The 27474-nt window shown below is 51.0% G+C and overlaps 1 protein-coding gene across 1 annotated transcript in view; it reads right to left on the reverse strand.

Annotated features, from left to right (window-relative positions):
• The window catches only part of PLA2G4D (phospholipase A2 group IVD), a 184471-nt gene that overhangs the window by 105658 nt on the left and 51339 nt on the right, over positions 1 to 27474 (reverse strand). The window contains exons 3-4 of the mRNA XM_069638290.1: positions 16026 to 16095; positions 8848 to 8984 (exon numbers count right to left, since the gene is read on the reverse strand). Coding sequence (XP_069494391.1) covers positions 8848 to 8984; positions 16026 to 16095 — 207 coding nt within the window. The remainder of the gene's footprint in view (positions 1 to 8847; positions 8985 to 16025; positions 16096 to 27474) is intronic.

The raw sequence follows: 27474 nt of genomic DNA on the forward strand, positions 1-27474 counted from the left end.
CTGCTCCTGAGGGGCCTTCGTCAACATTAGGGCCCTCTAAACATTCTCTGAAGTTTGTGCTTACTGCCTGGTCCATGTGAAACTCTGGCAACGGGGAGGAGGGGGAGAATCACTTGGGCGAGTGTGTGCCTTTAGGCTGATGACAGCTTCCTGCACACCGATTACAAGCTTCTCCTGGGAACAGGCCTCTGGTGTCCAATTCTAATACTACGCTCGCTTTTGGGGGTTCTAGCCAAGTGTTGTCTGTCTCAGATACATGCCTCTGCACCGCTACTTTGAATAAAGTCCTCCCACCAGACTGCAGTTGATCTACGTGAAGGTTTGCTCTCCCAGAATCTGGAAATACTTTATCTTGCAAAACAGTGTTCAATTTCCTAGGGACCAGGGTAAAGAATTCTCTTTCCTTTTTTCCCCAAAACTCCTTCCCATATATCTCGCTTGACTACTTATAACTGTAGATTTATTCAGGAATTGCCATGTATCTAATCAAAGGCCCTAGAGAAGGTGCATCTGATGCCAAGTGCGACTTCTACCTGCCTGAAGCCCACCACAGAAAGATACCAGATTCTAGAGTGCCAGGAAGACGTGCTGCAGCAGGTACTGGGCGCTCCATTGCCTTTCCCCAGCATGCAGCCAGCAAGCAGGCTCTCAACTGGACCAGGTGCTGGCCTAGCTCTCTCGGGATTCCTACCTTCCTGGTTCACTCCTGGTTTTAAGTTTGCATTCTGGAACTTGTATTCCAGGATTTTCCCATCATAAACCCAGTACCACATGTCCCAGAAAGATAAGACCAGGACTGGGCTAGTGTCTCTCGAATGGAATGAATAATGTTGGAATGTATGTATAGGGCATGTCATTAGGCATGCAAAGAATTGCCCTTTTTCTGTTTCTGAGTTCCACTTTTAATGTCCTTTGAGTGATATGGCGGTAAACCTGTCAAGGGGCACGTGACTTTTCGCCAGTTTCGAGATAGGGTTCTCTCCTCACACAGGGATTCCCCATCATCAGTCCCCTAAGCCTCGGGCCAGTCCATGACTGCGGGGTGGCAGTTGGCCGCATTGTGTCGTGAGGCCCAACAGTTATAACTTGCAAGCTTCACCCGCTCTTGCCTTCAGTCTGGTTTCACTGTGATCATGAAACGCGGCAGGTTTGGTTGAGTCTGTTCGATCAGGATATTTTGGACCATTTTGTTTGTTCTGGGGTGTTCCCCAAATCTCCACTCGTCACAGCAAGCACTGTACCCCCACCTCTGCATTCCCCTACCCATCATATATATGAATACTATACAGACTCGACCAAACCTTCCACGTTTTCAATTATCTGCGTGAAACCACTGGATGCCTCTATCTCGTACAGACGTATGTAAGACAAGAAGCAAACCACACACAATCGCACCTCAACACCACATGCCGGCTACCGACTGATAACTCACCAACGCTCAGTAACTGGTTTCTCCAAACTGAAGCTGCGAACAGCACATAAAAGCTCTCTTACTCTTCTCCCTCTAAATCCCACTAACAAACTCTGCAACCCTCCGTTCCTTTGCAGACCCGCCAGAGCGCCAAGAGACCACACAAGTGGCAACAGTGCACGGTACAAGACCCACTAACATTAAGAGGACCCTTCAATCGGACCACCGCCAGGCCACAAGGCTATCATAAAGCAGGTGCTTTCCTGCAGACGAACCGACTGTACAAACTCTGGGGCCACTTATCCTAGGCCAGATAAAAAATAGTTTTTTGTTTTTTAAGATTCCACACCTAACGGTAAGCATACAAGTCAGATTCTGCTCTCTCCCCGTCTCAGGGCATCTTGCACAAAGTCATCTCTCAATATCTTCTCAGTTATATGTTTGAAGAGTATCATTGCATTTTCCGTGTCTCAACTGGGTCCATGTTTCTGAACTTCAACTCAGCAATCACTAGGATTCCATGTGCCTCTCTTGAAAGGTACATATCCAGAGCCCCCAGTCTGGTTTCAAAGCTCTAAGCTGCATGTGTGTGCTATTACTGTCATTGCACCAAAGCAAAGCTAGGTATTGGATTTACCTCTGATGCTGTGAAATCCCACTCACATGAGCAAGGCAATCATTTCATTGGCACCAGGTGACAGAAGAGTTTAGAATTGAGGTCTGAGTGGTTATCTTTTGCATGTGGTTTCTTTTTGGCGGTTTTGTGGAGCTGCAAGTAGGTGCATCCCCTACTGGACCAATATGGGGTAGGAGTAACAGGAGCTTTCGTTAATTGGTTACTTCATGAATGTTCTCTCTGTTATCAAGATACATCGGGGAGCTCCAGGTTCAGCTCCTTTCCTCCAGAGGCAGGCGCCACTGGGGTTGAGCAGATTGCTGTACCTTGGGGCTTCTTGCTTCCAGACATCAATGCCCAGGAAAAACAAGTTCCCAGTAGCAAACACTACTCCCCCGCCACTTACTTCATTTCATCCTTTGGCAGGCAAAGCACTTCAAAGCCACAAACAATAGCAGGAGGTGCTATACAAATGCAAGTTAACGTAACATAACACTATAGGAAGGGTCTCTCCTATTGACCACGCCCTCAACCTTTCTTCATTTCTTCAGGTGTGTGGTCCCGCCTTCCCTTCCATCCCTTGATTGGAAACTGCATCTGTCCAACCCTACAATAGCCGTGGCCAGCCCCTTGGTTTGGGTTGTTTTGACATTTTCCTTATATGGCAGTTGTTGATGTTTTGTAGGCTGAAATACTGCCAATGAACCCTCTTTGCCATTGTAACTTTCTCGCCCCGGCAGAGGCGTTGCGTGGGAGGTATGGAGGGGCTATAGCATCAAGTCTTTGGATTGGAACCCCAGATACTAGAAGCTCAGGGCAGACAACAAAAAGGCTAGGTAGCCCTGAGTCCCGAAAGTCCCAACATTAGCATAGCCCCAGATCTTTTCCAGACCAAGAAACACACCTGCGCCCTGGTAAGACATTTGTGAGGGAATCTGAGGTGTCAATGATTATGGGGTGCATGTTTCAGGTGGGCAAGGGGGCGCGACCACTGCAGCTCTCCATCAATGAAGAGAGAGCTAGCACTGCGGAGTGTGAAAACCCTTGAACCAATTTTAGGCCGAAGGGCAGCGCCTTGAACTGATAGTGTCGCCCCAGGACCACGAACCGCAGGAACATGCAGTGCCTCTGATGGATCGGACATGCAAGTAGGCATCCTCCAGGTGCAGCGATGCCAGGAAGTCACCTTCCTCGGGTTAGCCCAGCACATGTTGCAACATGACCATCCTGAACTTCTGGGAGTTCAAGTACTTGTTGAGGCATCTTAGACACAGGATCAGCCTCTGCCCTCTTCACTTCTTTCAGACCAGAAAGCATCTGGAGTACACTCCAGAGCCCCAAAGAGGCTGCAGGATGGGCTCTATCACCCCTTTTTTTGACATGGCGTGGACCTCCTGCAGCAGCTGCGCTACATGCTGTTCTTGTCGAGCCACAGAGGGAATACAAGGACACCTGCGTTGGAACACCAAAGTGTGCCCTGTCTGAGAGCGTCCAGTAGCCATCTGTTGGTGTTGATGGTCTTCCATGCCCTGACAAACCCTGCCAGCCGGCCTCCCACTGATGTGCACAAGTGGGGGTCTGAGTTCACAGCCGGTTCAGGCCAGTTTCGGTGTCGGGCCTCTGCCCTGCATGTGGCACTGACTCTGTCCTCCGCTGCCGTATGCCTGCGAGCGACCTCTGTACACCTCTTGCATTGTAGAGCGGGAAGGCTACCGATAAGGGTTGGTGTATCCCTTGAAGGATTTTCCGGGATTTCTCCTAAAGGAACGAAAGGACGACGACCAACGTTACTGCAGGGTACCTAGTGAACGTGCCGTCTGTGTCGGTCTTGATGATTTGGAGAGACTCTTCGACCGCCTTGCCAAATAGGTTTTCTCCATCAAATGGCATGTCCAACACCTTAGACCAGATGTCTTCAAACTGTGGGGCGTGCCACCACAGGGGGCGCGTGGCGCATCCCCGGGGGCGGGGGCACGAGGGCATAGCATGAAATGTAAAAATAGTGTTTGTTTCTTTTTAGATTGGAGGAAACGGGCAGGGGCAGCTCACATGGTCGGGCTGAAGCAACTGTCTCAGGCACCAATGATAAAGTGGCCCGCATTTGCAAATGGATATTCATTCCTTTAGTCACAGACTGAATAGTACCCAAGTGGGTGTTTTCTGTCCAAATGTAAGCAAAGTGTGATATTTAAAGAATATTTATTCAGCAGCAATTGTCAAAATTAGTAGCTGCATAGTGAAGTAACTCATCAAACTGGCCCACATTGGCCAAAAAAGTGCCCCATTTTGACAGGCCCACACTAGCATTTCGCATTCTTGGTACAGGCATTGCCCTATTGCCCTATAGGCCAGTCTGAGCTGCCAGCTCATCCATAATGGCGAGGGGGCATTCACCCAGTGGCCCCCTCACCCATTATGGAGGAGACAAGGAGCCAGTCCAGTGAAACACTGAGCACTCCCTCAGCTGCCTTTTCCAGCTGAAGTAGCACTCCTGGGCTGGCTGAACTGTCAAAGGGAAACACTGTTTCCCTTTGACAGTTCAGTTCAGTTCCCCAGCCGCACGTGTGCACTGAGCCACGCAAGACTGGGAGTGTTTTACTTCGCCAGCCTTGCATAGCTCATTGGAAATGCTGGCTGGGCCACTGCATGTCTGTATGTGCGAGGGGGAGCTCCTGCACCTGCTCGCACATACAGAATAGGCTGGAGTGGGCAAGATCTTCAGTTAGGGTCAAGTCCTGAGCTGAGGCTGTGGAGGTGATGTTGGTTGCCACCTCGGACCAGCAGGGTTCTTTGACCTGTGCTTGCACTGAGAAGGGCTTCCCGGAAGCGGTCTTGGGGGACTCTTAGACAGAGCAGGGCCCAATGTTGGTGGCAGTCTCTGCAAGAACCTCTGATACCAGGGTGTGCAGTGTGGTCAGAATTTCCAAAGACACGTCACTGGGCTGAGGTCTGGAAGGAATGAAAGGAGGAGGTTCCGGGCTGGTACGGCTGTTCTGGCGAGGTAGGCGACAGGGTTCGCCCTGCAGTGACCCACCTACAGATAAGGGTCCCTGGCGCTCTTCATGGTCCGAATAGTAGCCTTCAGGCAGGTCATCATTGCCCTCCTTGGTGCTAGTATAAATTTGCACCGGCCTCCCCGGTTAAGCCCTCCTAGGGGTCATAGGAGCCTTCTCTTTCTCCTCTCTGGAGACTTCTGGGGAGGAGTGGTTGCTGTCCTCATTCCAGGGATCTTTGCCAAATCTGCGGCAGCTGTCTCATGCTGTGCTGGTAGGGACACCCGCAGAGCAGTTGTCACCGTGGCTGTGGACACCTCCTTCGTGGTCTGCCCCCCTTTTATGTTCCTTAGTCCACATATAGTAGGCTCAAGCCCAGGCCCTCTCGAAACTCGATGCAAGATCCTCGATGTAGTATGATCTTCACTGACAGCGGGTCCCCGCTGCCAGTAATCGACCTCCTGTCGAACGATAATTCCAAAAATCGGTCAAAACTTTACAAAATCCGGCCAAAAAACTTAAAATATTAGAAAATAGCTGGGAGAGCACTAAGAGGACTCCAAACAATTAAGCATATTGTAAAAATCTGAAGATGGCCACCAGGGGTGGTGCTTAGGGAGAGGACTGTCGTTGGATGGGGGCAGCATGACCCAGAGAATAGTGATTGTCTTAGAGGAGAAATACAGTTTTAAAGTTAAAGTGAAACTATTTTTTCTTTTAGTGAGGATTCCCAGACTGACGACAGGGGAATATTCATGAGCATGTGAATCCATGCCAGACCCCACACTGGAGAACTCCCTCTCTAACCCTCTCACTACTCCTTTCTCCTGGACATTCTCTCCTCTCCTCCCATCTGGAGCTCCTTGGCTGCCTGCACTGCCAGTCTCCTTCTCCGTCATTTGGCCAATGAAGCGAATGTCAGTAGCTGCTTTTGCCACCTCCTTCTCTCCCCTCACTCCTACTATTCACTCTCACGCTGACTCAGCTCTTGCTGACCTTCATCTCTCCATCTCCAACACTCTTGACATCCTTGCCCCTGCCATGAGGATCCATATGAAGCCTGCTTCCAAGTGCAATAGTTGGTATGATTTAGACTTACCCTCTTTGAAACCCAATTGCAAAGTTGTGGAACGGAAGGGGCTGACTTCTAGCACATCCCCTGACAAACTGGCCTGTCGCCTGCTCCAAAGGCAATACAACCTCTCTATCTGCTCCAGGAAATGGGCCCATATCCAATCCTGCAACTCTGGGGCCACAAGCAACATGGCTGAACTTTTCTAAATCTACAAGGAACTTGCCAATCATACTGCAGTCTCTAACTCTCCACTTCCCTGTCAGGTCCTCTACACAGCGTTGGCCACCCATTTCACAACCAAATCTCAGGACACCCTGTCCTCTCTCTCCTCTATGCCCCTCACTCCCCCACCGGCATGCAGGCCTCCCCTTACCTCCTTACCCTCCCTCCTACTCTCCTCCTTCTTACCCATAGCACCGGATGAGGTCACCAAGACAATTTGCTCTTTGAAAGTCTCCTCCAAACAGGTTCTTCCCTGCTCCTCTAGAACTATCAAGGACAACATTGCCTCTCTCACTCCCTCCTTGGCTGAGTTCTGTAATCACTCTTTTGCTACGGGCTCCTTCTCTTCACCTCTCAAGCACACCCCTGTGCACCCCCTTCTAGAAAAGCCATCTGAGGACCCTTCCTGTCTGGCTAACTATCGCCTTATGTCCACTACCCCCTTCTTGGGCAACCTCCTGGCGAGGTTGGTCATCTCCCAACTAATCCATCACACTGAATCTGTTGGATGACTTCATGACTCCAACTCTCCTTCCACCCTTATTCTCCTCGATCTCTCCTCTGCCTTTTACACTGTCAATCATTCCATCCTCATAAATTGGCTCTGTGATACCATTGGCATCACAGATCAGGCACTGGATTGGTTAACATCTTTCCTCTGGAATCAGCCTTCCCAAGTCCAGCTGTGCCTCCTTCTCTCCTCCACCTCACTCTCGACTTGCAGCATCCCTCAGGGCTCTATCCTCTCGCCGTGGCTTTTCAACATTTATCTTGCCCCTCTTGCCCACTTGATCTCTATCTTCTCTCCTCATTTCCAGTGTTATGCCAATGACACACAGCTCTCCTTTAAGCTTCCTTCCTCCTCCTCCCCCTCCTCTCTTATTCCCGACTGTCTGACTGCTATTCAGGCATGGTGTGCTGCTAACGATCTCTGACTTAATGCCAGTAAGACCGAGATCCTTCTCACTGGAACTTCTATTCCCTCCTTGCCTCCTACACTCTGGCCGCCCTCCTTGGTCCTCCTCCCCTAACCCTCGTGTGAAGCTAAAAACTTGGTTGTCATCCTTGAACCCTCCCTCTCCTTCTCACCTCACAACACTGACCTTGCCAAGAAGGCCCACTATCAGCTTCACCTCCTCAGAGGCATTCACCCTTTCCTCACCTTACCCCAGAAAATTAATGTCCCAGAGGTTTGGTTCTCTCAAGACTTGATAACTGCAACAGCCTCTTTCTTAATCTGACCCGTTCCTAACTCCACCCTCTTCAATTAATCCAGAATAGGACTGCAAGTGTTATCCTTGGCCTCAAGCCCAAGGACCGCATCTCTCCAGTCTACAATTTCTCCATTGGCTCCTGGTGGTTGCAAGGATCAAATTCAAGACCCTCTGCATCATCCACAAGACTTTCTTGGGCCTGGGACGGTGCTGCATTCAGCTGTCTCTCCCTAAATTCTTTCCGGCTTGAGCCCTTCGGTCCTCTAGCTCCAAATCTCAGCAGACCAGATGTTTCTTCAAGCAAAGAGTGGAAGGGGGGTAGATCTCTCTCTTCGGCAGGAGCCCCCCTCTGGAACGGGTCCCTGACCCTCTCCAACTTGGGCTGGATGTCCTTAAATTCGGGAAGATCCTCAAGACCTGCCTTTTTTCTTCCTCCTTCCCTCTACCCCTCCCCTGCTAGTCTCCTCCTGCCGCTACGACTGGATACCTGTGTCCCTTATTAGTCCCATTGGGGTCAGGCCCTCCTTCGTTCAGTCTTCTCCTCTCACCCTCTCCCTTCCTACCAGCACTTGCCTTCGGGCACCCTTCACTAACTAGCCTTCATAGGCTATTCCCACCCTCACCTACACCCCTACTTCTTGCTCCCCCAGCACTTGCTCTCCTGGCACCCCTCAGCACTTGCCCAGCTCCTTGGCCCCTCCCCCTAACACTTCTCCCTCCTTACCCTCTCCCTGCCTCATCCCTTGTCATTACCTTCCCCCCTGCACTTGCACGATCCGAATGTCACAAGGCCTAGTAGGACCGCTATTGTTGGTTTGTTCCTTGTCCCCGTCCCCTTTTTGGTCTTGTGTCACCTGGAAGCACTTCCTGCGTACAAATGCTCAATAAATCAAATACATTTAATAAAGCCAAAGATTTAAAAAAACAATTGTATTCAGATGCTTTGACCAATAGAATGATTTGGCTTCTTCCTACAGATTTGTATACTTACATGACTAAAGGAACCCCTTGCAGTGTTTTGGTTCAAAGGGATGTCTAACTCCAGGCCTCGAAGGCCAGAAACCTGACGGTTTTCAGGATATCTCTCATTAATATTCATGAGAACAGATTTGCAAACATTTAGACTCCTTGCATGCAAATTTATCTCATGAATATTAATGAGGGGTATCCTGAAAATCCTATATGGATCCGCCCCTCGAGTCCTGGAGTTGGACAACCCTGTGACAGTGCTCCAAATATAACCAATTGCGTTGGTCTCCGATTAAACCCAGCCCACTGCAGTCCCCTGTAATAGGGGATCCACAATAATGCCTTACCGTCACATGCTTCACGATCTTGAATTGGAACGTCTCATCCCAGACAGGGTTTTTGGAATTCCAGATGGTTTTGGTCTGTCGCGTTTCGCTGGAAGCTGTTGGCAGATGGAGCCTCACGAAGCAATCAGGCGGACTCACTGAAGAACACATAAGAAGAACGTCATCAAAATACATTGATTTGAATCCTTCTCTGCAAATGAACAATTATTATTAAATAGTAATCTGTTTACTGCGTTAACCTGTCCATAATCGCCCTCTATTAATAGCACATTTCTGATTAGCTTGGCTAATTCATAATCCTATAGTATATTACTATAGGATATTACTGCCACTCCTGAAAAAAACAGACCCTTGACCCAGCCATCCCAACTAATTATAGGCCCATTACTACAGTCCCATTTCTCCTTAAAATCATTGACAGAGTAGCTTACCTCCAGATCCAAAACTATCTGGAGACAAACCAACTACTAGGATCACGCCAATCTGGCTTCAGACCACTACATGGTACTGAAACAGCCCTAATCGACCTTAAGACACAAATCGACGAGTTGAAGGATAAAGGTAAAACAGCTATGCTCCTCCTCCTTGACTTATCGGCAGCCTTCGACCTAGTGGACCACGCAGTGTTATGCAACCATCTAGCATCTGCCGCCCATTTCTCAAGTGAAGCTATAGCATGGGTACAATCCTTCCTAGCTAACCGTACGATGAGAGTGTTCTCCCCATTAGCCTCAGCGGACCCAATACATATCACCTGTGGCGTCCCACAAGGTTCATGTGTCTCCCCCACAATGTACAATATATTTACTAAGCCACTCTTTGACAAACTTGACAGATTGGGGGTAACTTACACCAACTACGCGGACGATACGCAGATCCTCATACCACTATCTGGCAACTTTGTTGAAGACACAGCTCTAGTAAATAAGATTTACCTCATCATTCAGGCATGGATGGCCTCACATGGCCTCTGCCTGAATGACGATAAAACAGAGATACTGATACTGGGTACCGACTCCAACCTTAAAAAACTTAGCCCTAACTACAGTGCCTTCAATATAGACGGTTAATATAATCAAAGTGGCAACGGAGGTAAAAACACTAGGTTTTTACCTTGACTCCACCTTATCTCTCAAAAAACAAGTTAACGCTTTGGCTTCCTCCACAGCCTGCACCTGCAAATTAATCAGAGCCTGCAGACCTTACTTGTCCAAAACCAATTGTATCACACTAGCCAATGCCCTAGTAATATCTAAACTGGATTACTGTAACGCCCTATATGCGGGCGCTAATAAAACTGTCACTAACAAATTGCAAACATTGCAGAATAATGCTTTTAGAGCAGCCCTTGACATACCCCGCAGAGCACATATATCTAACATTAGGAAAGACAACCACTGGCTAAAAATCAACGACAGAGTTCTCCTTAAAACACTATCTCTAACACATAAAGGACTGAACAACACTGCGCCCCCTTACATCTCGGCTAGACTGACTAGAAAATCCTCTACTCACCATACCAGAGCCTCTATCCACTCCCTACATGAAACTCCCCGATTTAGACTAACTAAAGCAGGCGGAGCTAGCTTCCCTGTTAGAGCGGCCTGTGCTTGGAATTCACTCCCCATGGCATTGAGAGCTAATCTATCCTACTTTAGTTTCAGGAGTAAGGTGAAAAGTTGCCTCTGGAGTAACGACAACTAACCCATTGAACCTGGCCCTATCAATGCGCATAACCACCTTTGACTCCCCCGATACCAGACCTATGAGAGGGATTCACATTCCTGTATTTCTTGTATATTTGGATATTGGTATTGTATATATGTTAATAACTCACATAATGCATATTCTGTATGTATCCTTTTGTATGTACGCAACCTTAAGCCTAAGTATTCTTGTAACTGCTGCGCCCGGCTACCCCTGGGTTTTGGAGCGCATTATCGAATAATAATAAACTAAATAAACTAAAAACTAAAATCAATTTGGTGAACATTTGGGATAAGAAATGTCTGCCATGGCAAAAGGGCTCCATTTGACAATTTATTTTTTGAAGAAATCTTTCTCGATTGTTACTTTTCAATTGGTTCTTTCTGAATAATTTCACATTTGTACTTTGTGGATTGCATATGCAAAGGTTTCATTTGAATTCTTACTGTTTATTTGTTTTTGTAATTATTTGTCTATACCGCGCTGGTAGCCCCTGGGCATCGGGGCACACAATTCCAAGCATGGAACGACCATTAAAGACAGGACAAGGAAGATAGCTGATTCAAAGAAAAGGCGTGGGTAGGAGCTAGTTGAACAGGAAAGTGTTCAGGAGGTTCCTGAACGGACCCAGATTTTCTTCAAGTCGAAGGGCAGGAGACAAAGAGTTCCAGGATCTTGCCACTCTAACCAGGAGCGATCTACCTCCGCTCCTTGAGCGCTTGAAACTTGGAAAGCCAAGCAGAGACTGGGTTGTAGAGCGCAGGATTCTGCGTGGGGTGTACAAAGAGACCCAGGCTTTTAAATACTTAGGGCCGCTCCGAAGATACATCAGTGAACAATGGTGACGCTCTTAAAGATGATACGCCGTTTGATTTAATATCGCGTTTAAATACTTCTTTTATTTCTGACGCTTTCATTTTTTAAAAATATATAGTGTTTAATGAGGCTGTTTCATGATGTTGCTTTTTTTCTATTTCATGCCAGTGGATACCCCCCACGAACCATTCACCTTTCTCTCTGTGTTTCATCATTCATTCACAGTCTAGTAAAGCAAGGTTTTTTAATGGAAATTATTCAAGGAACATTTTTCCAAAAATACAGTAATATGTTGCAGGCAAAATATATAAATATGTCATGAAAACATATTTATAATTATTTCTTTATTACTTGTTTTATAACCTACGATATGTGCTAGATCAGTGAGAACATTGATTTCATGACTGCCTTAAATCGCTCCCATGGGTAGTTTCTAATGCTTCAAATTAGTGCATATTCCAGAGCTGTAGGGCTCAAGCCTCTGAGAATTAATATGTGTCAAGAAGGGAGATGCCTAGAGCAGTCTAGAGATGCTCGGCCAAGAACGGATATGCCTGTCTAGAGATGCTCGCTCAAGAAGGGAGATGCCTGGGGCAGTCTAGAGAGGCTCGCTCAAGAAGGGCGATGCCTGGGGCAGTCTAGAGATGCTCGCTCAAGAAAGGAGATGCCTGGAGCAGTCTAGAGATGCTCGCTCAAGAAGGGAGATGCTTGGAGCAGTCTAGAGATGCTCGCTCAAGAAGAGAGATGCCTGGAGCACTAGAGATGCTCGCTCAAGAACAGAGATGCCTGGAGCAGTCTAGAGATACTCGCTCAAGAAGGGAGATGCCTTGAGCAGTCTAGAGATGCTTGCTCAAGAAGGGAGATGCCTGGAGCAGTCTAGAGATGCTCGCTCAAGAAGGCAGATGCCTGCAGAGGTTTAGAGATTCTCGTCCAAGAACGGAGATGCCTGGAGCGGTCTAGAGATGCTCGCTCAATAAGGGAGATGCCTGGAGAGGTCTACAGATGCTCGGTCAAGAACGCAGATGCCTGGAGCAGTCTAGAGATGCTCGCTGAGGAAGGGAGATGCCTGGAGCAGTCTAGTGATGCTTGGTAAAGAAGGGAGATGCATGGAGCAGTCTAGAGATGCTCACTCGAGAAGGGAGATGCCTGGAGCAGTCTAGAGATGCTCCCTCAAGAAGGGAGATGCCTGGAGCAGTCTATAGATACTCGCTCAAGAAGGGAGATGCCTGGGGCGGTTGTCATGCCTGCGCCTTGGGCGCATCCATTTACGCTCAATTTGGACTATATGTTTATCATTTAGTTACAACAAACTCTTGGATCCATCTATATTCACTTTGGGAACTTTATTTCCCATTTGCGAGACTTTGGTGCTTTATTATTATTTCCAACAAACTACGCATACCATAATGCACCTGGCTACAAGCATCAATTCCTGGCTGTTCCTATTGGTTATCAAAGGAACTACACCCCCCAGAAGCCCTAGGGACTGGCCCTGCTTCCACCAGCCCAGGAACAGAAAGGGAGGTGGCCGATTGCCTGCAGGTGTGCTTCGCCAGGTGCAACCAATTAGCCTGCCCCTGTGCTGGGCTAGGCAGTATAAAGGCTGCTGCCTGCAGTGGCTCAGCCTCTTGCATCTGAGAGTCCTTCCTCCACCTTTTGCATCTTCCTACGGATCTTGTATGCTGCTTACCTTCACTCCTGCTTGGACCCTGCCTTGTTGCTTGCTCCACCCAGCTGCCTTCAGCCATAGCCTTCCAGGCTCCCTGCCTCACAGCCCTGCTCCTCTGGGCTCTCCACACTGCAGCTGATCACGCTCTGCTGCCTTCCAGCCTTCGCCCTTGCCCTGCCGGGCTCTCCACATTGCAGCCGATCACGCTCTGCTGCCTTCCAGCCTCCGCCCTTGCCCTGCCGGGCTCTCCACATTGCAGCCGATCACGTTCTGCTCCCTTCCAGCCTCCGTCCTTGCCCTGCCGGGCTCTCCACATTGCAGCCGATCACGCTCTGCTGCCTTACAGCCTCCGCCCTTGCCTTGCCGGGCTCTCCACATTGCAGCCGATCACGCTCTGCTGCCTTCCAGCCTCCGCCCTTTCCCTGTGGGCCCTCTACATTGCAGCTGATCACTCTCTGCTGCTTCCCAGCCTCAGCCCTTGTCCTCTGGGCTCCCTGCCCTGCAGCCTGCCTCACTCCGGCTGCCTTCAGCCCTTGTCTTCTGGGCCCCCTGCTCTGCAGCCTGCCTCACTCCGGCTGCCTTAGCCCTTGTCCTCTGGGGCTCCCTGCTCTGCAGCCTACCTCACTCTGACTACCTACAGCCCTTGTCCTCTGGGCCTTCCTACTTTGCAGCTTATCACGCTCCGCTGCCTACTACCTACCTTTTCCGCTGGGTTCTCGGCCTAGCAGCCTCTACAGTCCTCTGCTACCTTCTACGTTCAGCGGCCCTGTCTCTCAGGGTTCACTCCTTACTGCCCGGCCCTTACGGGATCCTTGCCGTGCAGCCTGCTTTACTCTGCTGCCCTAAGCCCTTTTCCTCTGGGCGTTCTACCTTACAGTCCTACTCCTGTGGGCTTACTCATTGCTTTCCTGCTCCTCTGAGCTCTCAACCTTGTTCCTTACTGTCCTCTGCTATCCTATCCTGTTCCACGACTTTCCTTTCATTTCCTTCTGCTAGTTTGCTATCATCTCCTTTCCTGGATTTGTCTGTAGTATCTTCTCTTGTACTGTTTGTAGACCCTTTTGTACAGAGCTTGTCTGTTGGTTCCCATCAGTCAACCTCTGCCCCTTCCCTTGTCCTGTTTCTACATTACAGACACCCAGAGCTGCTGTTCCAAGTCATGAGCAAACAGCGTGGGCCTCTGTTATAGCAAACTGTGCAGAAGGCTAGAGTATTTCCAAGGTTCGTGGAATACTCTTTTCCTATATCTGCATACACCCCAAGAGGGTATTCATTCTGTATCTTTTCCCTTGCTACTCTTGCTTACTCTTCGTTCTCTTTCCTTTCCGCTGTGTGTGTTCTTATCTGTCCACTTTATTTGGCACAACCACCCAAACCCTTTCTGGGTGTCCTGTGCCACTCTTAATAGAGTGCCACTCCTGACAGCGGTCTATAGATGCTTGCTCAATTAGGGAGATGCCTGGAGCGGTCTAGAGATGCTCGCCCAAGAAGGGAGATGCCTGGAGCGGTCTAGAGATGCCTGCTCATGTAGGGAGATGCCTGGAGCGGTCTAGAGATGCTTGCTCATGTAGGGAGATGCCTGGGGCAGTCTAGAGATGCTCGCTCAAGAAGGGAGATGCTTGGAGCAGTTTAGAGTTGCTCGCTCAAGAAGGGAGATGCCTGGAGCAGTCTAGAGATGCTCGCTCAAGGAGGGAGATGCCTGGGGCAGTCTAGAGATGCTCGCTCAAGCAGGAAGATGCCAGGAACAGTCTAGAGATGCTCACTCAAGAAGGGAGATGACTGGGGCAGTCTAGAGATGCTCGCTCAAGCAGGGAGATGCCTGGAACAGTCTAGAGATGCTTGTCTCAATAAGTGAGATGCCTGGAGCAGTCTAGAGATGCTCACTCAAGAAGGGAGATGCCTGGGGAAGTCTAGAGATGCCCGCTCAAGAAGGGAGATGTCTGGAGCAGTCTAGAGATGCTAGCACAAGAACGGAGATGCCTGGAGCGGTCTAGAGATGCAGGAGATGCCTGGAGTAGTCCAAAGATGTTCGCTCAAGCAGGGAGATGCCTGGAATAGTCTAGAGATGCTCGCTCAAGAAGAGAGATGCCTGGGGCAGTCTAGAGATGCTCGCTCAAGAAGGGAGATGTCTGAAGCAGTCTAGTGATTCTCGCTCCAGAAAGGAGATGCCTGGAGCAGTCTAGAGATGTTCACGTGCAGGCAGAACTCACTAAGATTTGCTCAAGTGCATTTGGTAGATCAGTGCACAGCAACCTTGGCCTCTCCAGATGTTTAGGACTAAAGCTTTTATAATCCCTCATCATTAACTATTCTGGCTAGGGATGATGGGATATGTAGTCCAAAGAAGGTGGAGTGCCAAAGGTCACAGGCACCTGTTGTGGATCCTCTGATCAGCTCCAGATTTGCTCTCCTGTATATCAGGAGTAAAAAAAAAAAAAGCAAAACACCTTTGGAGTAAATCTGAGTGATGTGACCATTGCACAAATTCTTCAAAATATACTCTCTATAGCTGGACCGGTTCTGTGGTTAAAAAGAAGGCCAGTCTTCAGTGTTCCTAACATGACACTGCTGGTAATCACTAAATACAAGTCCTCAAGTCAATCAAACACAAGGGCCTGGTAAAGTCACTTCTAGATCCAACCCTTTAACCACTCAGCGGCCACAGATGCATTATGGCGCATTTAAACCCTTGAACTGAGTGCCCTCGGATTAAGTATCTCAATTTTGAGATTATATATTTAAGGAATGAGGTTTTCCTAAAAGCACCTACAAGCTTCGTGTCCCTCCTCGTATGCCATTTCCCCAAAGCTGTTCTCTAACGCAATAGTTTCGGCTCCTATGTGCTGTTTCAGCACCAGCAAAAACCCCAAACTAAATATTGGAATTTCCTTTCTAATCTGCTGAGATCATGCCACGTGAGCCTCTGGCAGAAGTTCAGCATGATTAATGTACGTAAGGCACGTGATAATAATAACGCATTACTTACACAGGTCACTGTTACGCAGGTTCTTGGCGTGTACGACTCTCACAGAGAGCAGGTAGGAAGGCACCTCGTCCTGTAAAGAAAAACAAGAAACCCTGAGTCACTCCTTCCTTGCGGACACGTGACACACAGTTAGGAAATATGTAACAAGCACACAGGTGTATGTGAAACCCCATCAGAGCCTCAGAGCTGTAGGATTGTCTAAAGCTATCAGGACGGTACAACGTTCTTTCATCGTCAGGCATTTCAAAGCCTGCAGTTTAAACGTGTTTCACAGTTCCTCTGATTTTTTTTTGGGGGGGGGGGGCAGGCAAGTGGTTGGGGGGTTGGGTATAGGTAAAAATAGGTGCAAGACAGAGGGATTGGGGGGAACACAGTCTGACCATAGCATCAGGGGGCAAAGACATTCCAGATCAGGTGACATGTGGAACACATCATTCCTGCCCCCAATCCCACTCACTGGTGTTATCCCATTGCCTCCCAAACCCCGAACCAGGATGGAAAACAAGATGACGAACTCACCTTGGAAAAGGAAGCAGGGTTCAGTAACGGTCACACATTAATGCATAACTGTAACTGTTATGCTGCTGGGTCTTATCTCAGCATGGCTTCTGGCTTCTGATAGTTGGGTGGTGCAGGGAGAAGTGTTGGGTGGCATTGTGGGTGGGTTAGTGGTAGCAGAGCAGCAGTTGCTAGGGCATGTATCTAAGGTACAACGTCCTTTCATCGCAGGATGTTTTTTCGCAGTTTTTTTACCGCTGATATTTTAACGAACAAAAACCTCATTAAATTATTTGGGGGGTTGGAAAAATATATATTTGGGGTGTGGGTGTTCGCGAACATATAAAAAATAAATGGGGACAGTGGGTTTGGGGGGACCCCCAAAAATAAAAAATAAAAACTCGAGTTTTTTCATTGAAAAATCAGTGGTAAAAAAAACAGCGAAAAAACATCCCGCAATGAAATGACATAGAACCGTATCTAATGCGTTATCGGGCTGTCATTTGGTATAGATTTTGAACAGGTTGGAGCCTGTTGCCCATGTCAGGGTTATGATCGGCGTCATGCTGGGATGGCAGGTGGCGGAGTTGTAATTGGTGAGTGAGTGCTTGATTTGTGTGATGCATGAACGCAAGAAGGCAGGTCATGAGGTCCAGTATAGAGTTTCGGGCGTGTCGTGAGGTAACAAGGTTGAAATTCAGGTGAGATGTGGATTTTTTAAAACTTATTTATTGGACATTTGTGTGGCACCTATACACAAGTGTTTCCACGGCGCCACAAGACAAAAAGAGGGGTGGGGGGCAGGGGAGAAATAAATCAACAATAAATGGTCCAACTAGACCCTGTGACATTCGGACCATGCAAGTCCAGTGACAATAAGCGCAGGGGAGGGGGCAGGACAGGGCGGAAGGGCTGGGATACGAGAAGGGGAGGGGAGAAGTACAGGAAAGCTGGGGCACCTGGGGCTGGGCAAGTACTGAGGGGAACCCAAGAGGGCGAGTGCCAGGGGAAGCAAGGGTAAGGGTCAGCTAGTGCGAGGACGGAGTGGACCAGATTCAGGCTATTCAGGGAAGTGTGCCCGAGGGCAAGTGCTCGTTAAGGGGTGCTGGGGTAAACTGGACGAGGAGGGCCTGTCCCCTGTAAGGTGCATAAGGGACCAGGCACGAGCCGCAGCAGCTGGGGGACATTAGCAAGAGAGGGGGAGAGGGAAGGAAGAGGATAAAAAGAGAGTCTTGAGAAGTTTCCAGAACTTAAGGAGCACCGGCTCAAGTTTGAGAGGAGCAGGAAGGCTATTCCAGAAGGAGGCTCCTGCCAAATAAAGAGATCTACGCCCCACTCTCTCTTTGGAGAAACGTTTGATCAGCAGAGAGTTGGAGCTAGATGACCGAAGAACTCTAGCAGGGAGGTATTTAGGGAGAGATAGTTGGATGTAGCGGGTTGCGGGGGGTGGGTTTGGTTTTTAAGAAGGCAATAGCCAGGGTCCTCTGGTTGAAGATGCTAGGCGGTTAGGCAATCTATAATGTTTATTGCGGTGGTACTTCTCCAACTCAACAATCTTTTTCAGCTTTCCTTTTTTGTTGATTTACTGCAAAGAAGCCAATCACAATGCTTGCCATCCCTGCGCAAAGGCGGGACAATAAAAACATTGTGGGCCGGATGTTTGGCTCCAAGAACCACAGTTACAGTTGAGCCCAAGATCAGTTGACAGCATGATATTGGTTGATCACCAGTAAGCAAATAACGTGCAAGCCATGATGCAGCCTCCACTATAGTCCCTGCAAATGCCCAAGCCAAACATGTGCGTTTGGAAATCGAACGTAGTGGCCGGATTTCACGTCTCATCATAGGACTGTGCAAATTTGACAACATCCCCCCAACCCTCATGAGACTGACTGGCTTCCACTGCAAGCAAGTATGTTAAATGTTAAAGGTATTTGTACCGCGCACTGTCACCAACGAAGTTGGTCCCCAGGCGCTCAGGCGGATCTGCAGATGAGAAGGTGGGATGGGTTAGGAAGGTGAAGAGGGAGTAGGATATTGAGAGGAGTGGTGTTCTGTTGGCAGCTTCAACTCTGTATACACCGGGTGCTGAGCTTTGGTGCGAGTATCGGATCAATGTCAGTCCTCATGTGCTGTTGGTGTGGATTATGTGTTGTTGCAGTGTTGTGAAGTGTGTACAGGTTGTTGTGCGAGAGATGATTGTGTGAGTTTTTTGAGTGAGCTAAGTATGCAGAAATGTTGAGCTATTTTTTGGTTAGTGGGTTGCATGATATTTCACATGCTAACATTCACTATTCTGTCTAAGTGTGGCACCTGCCAACCTTCACAATCCCATCAAGAAGCAACTCAGGCTAAAGTTCAGGATTCTATCCAAGTGTGGGACATGCTAACATTCCCAATTACATCCATGGGGTTCATTAGGACCCTGGCGTTAGCCGTACCCTTATTAAGGGCACGGCTGCCGCCGGTAATGATTATTTACCGGGGCCCAGAAAAGGGCAATAACCGGGTCATGCCGACCTTGGCGGACCCGGTTATTGCCCTTTTCTGGGCTCCTGGAAAAACCATTCCCCATTCCCATTTGAGCTCAATAGGGCTCAATGGGAATGGGGCGGGTGCTAACAACGGGCCTGTTAATGACGGGCCTGTTGTTAGCATCCTCGACTGCTAGCGGGTCCCCCTAAGGACGCCTGGTCTGATCAGGCGTTCCTTAGCGCGTCCCGCAGCGGTCCTGTGATACGGCAGCCCGTAATGAACAGTGCCGGTCCCGTACCGGCACTGTTCATTACGGGACCGCCAGGGTCCTAATGAGGCCCCAAGTGTGGCATTTGCTAGCCTTCACAATTCCTTCTATCTGTGGCGCTTGCTAACATTCACAATCCTATCTAGATGCGGCGCAGGCTAATGTTCACAAGTATAACTGTGGCACTTGCTAACCTTCATAATTCCATCTAAGTTTGGCACATGCTACCATTCATAGACCTATCTGGATGTGACTCAGGCGAATGTATACAATTTATTTATTTATTTATTGTTGTATTTTAGTCCATAAAAAACTTTTACAACACTACATACGAAAATAGATTTACAATCGTTAACAGAAGAAAAAAAAGATAAAATTCATCATATATAAATGTACATATCAGTACTAATATACAAGACTTCTAATTAATATAAGCTGAACATTCCTATGATTTTCATGTTAAGACATTTGGTTGTTTTTCAATTAATCATTTTATTGTAGTTAGAATAAATTATTCAAAACATTATCATACATTCGCCATTTGTTTACATATCATTTGCCACTAAAGGACTCAAACAAACGCTGTACCACAGTCCAAACAATGTATAATGCGATAATCAAAACTTCAGAGGAAGAATTAAGACACATGTTCCAGAAGTGGGTAGTCGCTACCCATTCAAAGTGGTGATAATAACGACAGTAACGAGCCCTATAAAGGGCCTCCAATTTCGGACATAATGAAAGCACATGTTGCACTGTCTCTGATATGCCTGCCACTTTACAGATACGACACATCCGTTGGTCATGGGCAAGTTTCCATTGTGAACCATGAGTGGCTCTTACAGGTAATTGGTTAGTACGCATCAAAAGTCGAAATCTCTGCACACCAGGACTAGGACACTTTAACAAATACAGCTGCGGGGTACAGTGGCTATACACAATACCTGCAAGGAAAGAATAATTTTTTAAGGCCACTTAGGTGATTGATAGTGGCTTCCCAGTCTTTCATACAGGATTTCTTCTTAAATGACTTTTTTATTCCCTTGTGTCTGCCACAGATTGATCACTCAATTGACCAGTTCTTACTTGAATAAGACTTTCTGCACGTGGCATCGTTAGAATTTATAGAAACAGTTCCCGGTCTTACAGTTATAACATTTTGGCAAATATCACAGAGCAACTCACTGGAGGGATGACACAAAGCCCTGAGGGGCAAGAGATCTCACTGAAGAATAATGTATACAATTCTATCTAGGTTTGGCACATGCTAACATTCACAATCCTATCTAGATGCGGTGCAGGCTAATGTTCACGAGTATAACTGTGGCACTTGCTAACCTTCATAATTCCATCTAAGTGTGGCACATGCTAACATTCATAGACCTATATGGATGCGACGCAGGCTAATGTGTACAATTCTATCTAAGTGTGGCGCATGCTAACATTCATAGACCTATCTGGATGCGACGCAGGCTAATGTGTACAATTCGATCTAAGTGTGGCGCATGCTAACAATCATAGACCTATCTGGGATGCGACGGAGGCTAATGTGTACAATTCTATCTAAGTGTGGCACATGCTAACATTCATAGACCTATCTGGATGCGACGCAGGCTAATGTGTACAATTCGATCTAAGTGTGGCGCATGCTAACATTCATAAACCTATCTAGGTGCGACGCAGGCTAAAGTTCAAAATTCCATCTAAGTGTGTCATTTGCTAGCATTCACAGTTTCATCTAAGTGTGGCACATGCTAACATTCATGACCCTATCTAGATGCGACGCAGGCCAACGTTCACAGTTCTCTCTGGATGTGGCACTTGCTGACATTAACAAGTATGCAAGCAATGCAAGGCAACATTTACAAATCTGTCCTGAATGGATTCAGGCTGGTGTTCACGAATCTTTCCAAGTATGCATGGTGTAGGTCTATGGCAGTATATGGCATGGAAAGGTAAGGTAAAATGGCGGGGGCTTTCTGGAGTAGAGTAATTGCTCTACACCCCACCCCTGCCACACTTACAGTTTTTGTTGGTGTCTGTTGACGGCTGGCTTCACTGGCTTCCCCTGCAGACACTTTCCGGAGCTGCAGACACGTGTCACCTTCAAGTCCTGCTGGGTTATCTATAAGGCTTCCACCCTCAAGTCCCAAGCTGCCTCGCTGAGAAACAGAACAACTCCAGAGGTGTACACTCCACCAGAAGGACATGTGCAGACGTGAACGCTGCCGGTACCTCCACCCGGTCAACAGCAGACTCGCTCCCTTGCTTCTACATTTCACTCAAAGAGCTCATGACTGACCTTCCTCTTTGAGGCAGTCCACAGCCGGATCTATGAACAGGCCTCTAATTCTTTTTGCCGAATGACACTTTGCTGAATTTCTGTTGCCAGTTTTACTCCTCATCTTACCCCAAATAGCAGGGGGGGAGACTCCCCATACTCCCTCTTACACACGCCACCCCCCTTTCTAGATACTTTACCCACATTTACCATCTATATGTTTGTGGTAAAAAATAAAGCAGTGAAAAATGCGCCCAAAAACTTCAGGGAAAAAGTCATTCTGCAAAACTAGTAATACGCCTCTGCTCCTCCAGTGCCCATGTAACCAGAGACTGGGCGATCCGACCCCCTGCTTCCTCACCTGCTGGTTGCCTATAGAGCTCGTCCTGTCCCATCTCCGTTGCTGGCTCCCCGCTCCCTTGTTCCTCTGCTTCCCTCACCCCGTACTTCCTCTCATGACTTGGAAAGTACTCTATTGCTTCCTGAAGCTAGGTCCGCACTCAATAAATACAAACCTAGACATCAACATAAGTATATTTTCACTTGACCTTTGTGGCTGAAAGAGAATGTCGCTGCGATGCCACTTGCCTCGACGTGAAACCGATTATCCTGCGCAAGGCAGTGGCATACCACAAAATGCAGGGGGCCCCTTGCAAGCCCTGCCGAAGCCCCCCCGAACCCCACTGGGCCCCCCTTGCTGTGCATGGGCAGCATGGGCCGCCCCGCACCACGGGGGCGTCGGGGGGCCCTGTTACGCCAGTGGTGCAAGGTGCTGAGCTCATAAAGAAGCAGAGTACAGCAATAGCGCAGTGCCCATTCAGCTCCAGGGGGCTCGAGCCCCACCAGTAAATGATGCTCTGGGAGCCCCTGGGTGGCACTTACTACAGTGCAGCGTTAACCAGCAATCCTGGAAGCATGGAAAGGGGTGCTTTCTACAGTGTAAATAACAGAGGTTGCCGCCGCCCGCCCCTCTCCTCCCCGCCACCCAGTACAATTCCCCGCTGCATCCTACCCCCCCCCCCGCCCACTGTATATCTATTACCTCTTTAAACCGCTCCGTTGTGTTTCTGTATTGGTGTATACCTCTGTTGAGCGCTCCGTGGCTTCTCAAAGCCGGGTCTGCGCTCAATCAATACCATACAAATAATAATATTAAAAATAATAATAAAGAGGTCTACCTCTTAGCTTTTCTAATTAAGTTTTGCTTTTTTGTTGTGATACAGAGGCAAAAATAAAGGATTTCGAAAGAAATTTGACAGCAGAGCCTCACAGTCTTTCAGTGCATGTGGCTGCATTTCATGGCAGGCTGCGGGTAGTACTTTCCTGCAGACTCTTAGCTCGTGAGGCCCTCGTCTCCAGAGCTCCTGGTGCCCAGATGGTGAGAGGGCAGGTGCCAGTGAGGCCCTCGTCTCCAGAGCTCCTGGTGCCCAGATGGTGAGAGGGCAGGGGTCAGTGAGACCCTCGTCTACAGAGCACCTGGTGCAGAGATGGTGAGAGGGCAGGGGTCAGTGAGGCCCTCGTCTCCAGAGCTCCTGGTGCAGAGATGGTGAGAGGGCAGGGGTCAGTGAGGCCCTCGTCTCCAGAGCTCCTGGTGCAGAGATGGTGAGAAGGCAGGGGTCAGCGAGGCCCTCGTCTCCAGAGCTCCTGGTGCACAGATGGTGAGTGGGCAGGCCAGTGAGGCCCTCGTCTCCAGAGCTCCTGGTGCAGAGATGGTGAGAGGGCAGGGGTCAGGGAGGCCCTCGTCTCCAGAGCTCCTGGTGCAGAGATGGTGAGAGGGCAGGGGTCAGGGAGGCCCTCGTCTCCAGAGCTTCTGGTGCAGAGATGGTGAGAGGGCAGGGGTCAGTGAGAGGGCAGGGGTCAATGAGGCCCCGGTCTCCAGAGCTCCTACTGCAGAGATGGTGAGCGGGCAGGGGTCAGTGAGGCCCTCGTCTCCAGAGCACTTGGTGCAGAGATGGTGAGAGGGCAGGGGTCAGTGAGGCCCTAGTCTCCAGAGCTCCTGGTGCCGAGATGGTGAGAGGACAGGGGTCATTGAGGCCCTCGTCTCCAGAGCTCCTGGTGCAGAGATGGTGAGAGGGCAGGGGCCAGTGAGGCCCTCGTCTCCAGAGCTCCTGGTGCAGAGATGGTGAGAGGGCAGGGGTCAGTGAGGCACTCGTCTCCAGAGCTCCTGGTGCAGAGATGGTGAGAGGGGAGGGGTCAGTGAGGCCCTCGTCTCCAGAGCTCCTGGTGCACAGATGGTGAGTGGGCAGGCCAGTGAGGCCCTCGTCTCCAGAGCTCCTGGTGCCGAGATGGTGAGAGGGCAGGGGTCAGGGAGGCCCTCGTCTCCAGAGCTTCTGGTGCAGAGATGGTGAGAGGGCAGGGGTCAGTGAGAGGGCAGGGGTCAGTGAGGCCCCGGTCTCCAGAGCTCCTACTGCAGAGATGGTGAACGGGCAGGGGTCAGTGAGGCCCTCGTCTCCAGAGCACTTGGTGCAGAGATGGTGAGAGGGCAGGGGTCAGTGAGGCCCTTGTCTCCAGAGCTCCTGGTGCCGAGATGGTGAGAGGGCAGGGGTCATTGAGGCCCTCGTCTCCAGAGCTCCTGGTGCAGAGATGGTGAGAGGGCAGGGGTCAGTGAGGCCCTCGTCTCCAGAGCTCCTGGTGCCGAGATGGTGAGGGGGCAGGTGCCAGTGAGGCCCTCGTATCCAGAGCTCCTGGTGCAGAGATGGTGAGAGGGCAGGGGCAGTGAGGCCCTCGTCTCCAGAGCTCCTGGTGCAGAGATGGTGTCAGTGAGGCCCTCGTCTCCAGAGCTCCTGGTGCAGAGATGGTGAGAGGGCAGGGGTCAGTGAGGCCCCCGTCTCCAGAGCTCCTGGTGCAGAGATGGAGGCCCCCGTCTCCAGAGCTCCTGGTGCAGACATGGTGATAGGGCGGGGGTCAGTGAGGACCCCGTCTCCAGAGCTCCTGGTGCAGAGATGGTGAGAGGGCGGGGGCCAGTGAGGCCCTCGTCTCCAGAGCTCCTGGTGCAGAGATGGTGAGGCCCTCGTCTCCAGAGCTCCTGGTGCAGAGATGGTGAGAGGGCAGGGGTCAGATCGTCTCCAGAGCTCCTGGTGCCGAGCTAGTGAGGCCCTCGTCTCCAGAGCTCCTGGTGCAGAGATGGTGAGCGGGCAGGGGCCAGTGAGGCCCTCGTCTCCAGAGCTCCAGGTGCAGAGATGGTGAGCGGCCAGAGAGCAGGGGTCAGTGAGGCCCTCGTCTCCAGAGCTCCTGGTGCAGAGATGGTGAGCGGGTAGGGGCCAGTGAGGCCCTCCTCTCCAGAGCTCCAGGTGCAGAGAGGGTGAGAGGGCGGGGGTCAGTGAGGCCCCCGTCTCCAGAGCTCCTGGTGCAGAGATGGTGAGAGGGCGGGGGCCAGTGAGGCCCTCGTCTCCAGAGCTCCTGGTGCAGAGATGGTGAGGCCCTCGTCTCCAGAGCTCCTGGTGCAGAGATGGTGAGAGGGCAGGGGTCAGATCGTCTCCAGAGCTCCTGGTGCCGAGCTAGTGAGGCCCTCGTCTCCAGAGCTCCTGGTGCAGAGATGGTGAGCGGGCAGGGGCCAGTGAGGCCCTCGTCTCCAGAGCTCCAGGTGCAGAGATGGTGAGCGGCCAGAGGGCAGGGGTCAGTGAGGCCCTCGTCTCCAGAGCTCCTGGTGCAGAGATGGTGAACGGGTAGGGGCCAGTGAGGCCCTCCTCTCCAGAGCTCCAGGTGCAGAGATGGTGAGAGGGCAGGGGTCAGTGAGGCCCTCGTCTCCAGAGCTCCTGGTGCAGAGATGGTGAGGGGGCAGGGGTCAGTGAGGCCCTCGTCTCCAGAGCTCCTGGTGCAGAGATGGTGAGGGGGCATGGGTCAGTGAGGCCCTCGTCTCCAGAGCTCCTGGTGCAGAGATGGTGAGGGGGCAGGGGTCAATGAGGCCCTCGTCTCCAGAGCTCCTGGTGCAGAGATGGTGAGAGGGCAGGGGCCAGTGAGGCCCCGGTCTCCAGAGCTCCTGGTGCCCAGATGGTGAGAGGGCAGGGGTCAGTGAGGCCCCGGTCTCCAGAGCTCCTGGTGCAGAGATGGTGAGAGGGCAGGGGTCAGTGAGGCCCCCGTCTCCAGAGCTCCTGGTGCAGAGATGGTGAGAGGGCAGGGGCCATTGAGGCCCCCGTCTCCAGAGCTCCTGGTGCCGAGATAGTGAGAGGGCAGGGGTCAGTGAGGCCCCCGTCTCCAGAGCTCCTGGTGCCGAGATGGTGAGAGGGCAGGGGTCAGTGAGGCCCTCGTCTCCAGAGCTCTTGGTGCAGAGATGGTGAGAGGGCAGGGGTCAGTGAGGCCCCGGTCTCCAGAGCTCCTGGTGCCGAGATGGTGAGAGGGCAGGGGTCAGTGAGGCCCTCGTCTCCAGAACTCCTCGTGCAGAGATGGTGAGAGGGCAGGGGTCAGTGAAGCCCTCGTCTCCAGAGCTCCTGGTGCAGAGTTGGTGAGAGGGCAGGGGTCAGTGAGGCCCTCGTCTCCAGAGCTCCTGGTGCAGAGATGGTGAGAGGGCAGGGGTCAGTGAGGCCCTCGTCTACAAAGCTCCTGGTGCCGAGATGGTGAGAGGGCAGGTGCAGTGAGGCCCTCGTCTCCAGGGCTCCCGATGCAGAGATGGTGAGGGGCCAGGGGCCGGTGAGGCCCTCGTCTCCAGAGCTCCGGGTGCAGAGATCGTGAGGGGGCAGGGGTCAGTGATGCCCTCGTCTCCAGAGCACCTGGTGCAGAGATGGTGAGAGGGCAGGGGTCAGTGAGGCCCTCCTCTCCAGAGCTCCTGGTGCAGAGATGGTGAGCGGGCAGTGGTTAGTGAGGCCCTCGTCTCCAGAGCTCCTGGTGCAGAGATGGAGAGCGGGCAGGGGTCAGTGAGGCCCTCGTCTCCAGAGCTCCTGGTGCAGAGATGGTGAGAGGGCAGGGGTCAGTGAGGCCCTCGTCTCCAGAGCTCCTGGTGCAGAGATGGTGAGAGGGCAGGCCAGTGAGGCCCTCGTCTCCAGAGCTCCTGGTGCAGAGATGGTGAGAGGGCAGGGATCAGTGAAGCCCTCGTCTCCAGAGCTCCTGGTGCAGAGATGGTGAGCGGGCAGTGGTCAGTGAGGCCCTCGTCTCCAGAGCTCCTTGTGCAGAGATGGTGAGCGGGCAGGGGTCAGTGAGGCCCTCGTCTCCAGAGCTCCTGGTGCAGAGATGTTGAGAGGGCACGGGTCAGTGAGGCTCTCGTCTCCAGAGCTCCTGGTGCAGAGTTGGTGAGAGGGCAGGGGTCAGTGAGGCCCTCGTCTACAAAGCTCCTGGTGCCGAGATGGTGAGAGGGCAGTGGTCAGTGAGGCCCTCGTCTCCAAAGCTCCTGGTGCCGTGATGGTGAGAGGGCAGGTGCCAGTTAGGCCCTCGTCTAAAGGGCTCCTGATGCAGAGATGGTGAGGGGGCAGGGGTCAGTGAGGCCCTCGTCTCCAGAACTCCTGGTGCAGACATGGTGAGGGGGCAGAGGTCAGTGAGTCCCTCGTCTTCAGAGCACCTGGTGCAGAGAAGGTGAGAGGGCAGGGGTCAGTGAGGCCCTCGTCTCCAGAGCTCCTGGTGCAGAGATGGTGAGCGGGTAGTGGTCAGTGAGGCCCTCGTCTCCAGATCTCCTGGTGCAGAGATGGTGAGCGGGCCGGGGTCAGTGAGGCCCTCATGTCCAGAGCTCCTGGTGCAGAGATGGCGAGAGGGCAGGGGTCAGTGAGGCCCTCGTCTCCGGAGCTCCTGGTGCAGAGATGGTGAGAGGGCAGGCCAGTGAGGCCCTCGTCTCCGGAGCTCCTGATGCAGAGATGGTGAGCGGGCAGCGGTCAGTGAGACCCTCGTCTCCAGAGCTCCTGGTGCAGAGTTGGTGAGAGGGCAGGGGTCAGTTAGGCCCTCGTCTCCAGAGCTCCTGGTGCAGAGATGGAGAGAGGGGAGGGGTCAGTGAGGCCCTCGTCTAC

Source organism: Ambystoma mexicanum, chromosome 14, assembly GCF_040938575.1.
Source record: "Ambystoma mexicanum isolate Mex_15411 chromosome 14, UKY_AmexF1_1, whole genome shotgun sequence".
Lineage (NCBI taxonomy): Eukaryota > Metazoa > Chordata > Amphibia > Caudata > Ambystomatidae > Ambystoma > Ambystoma mexicanum.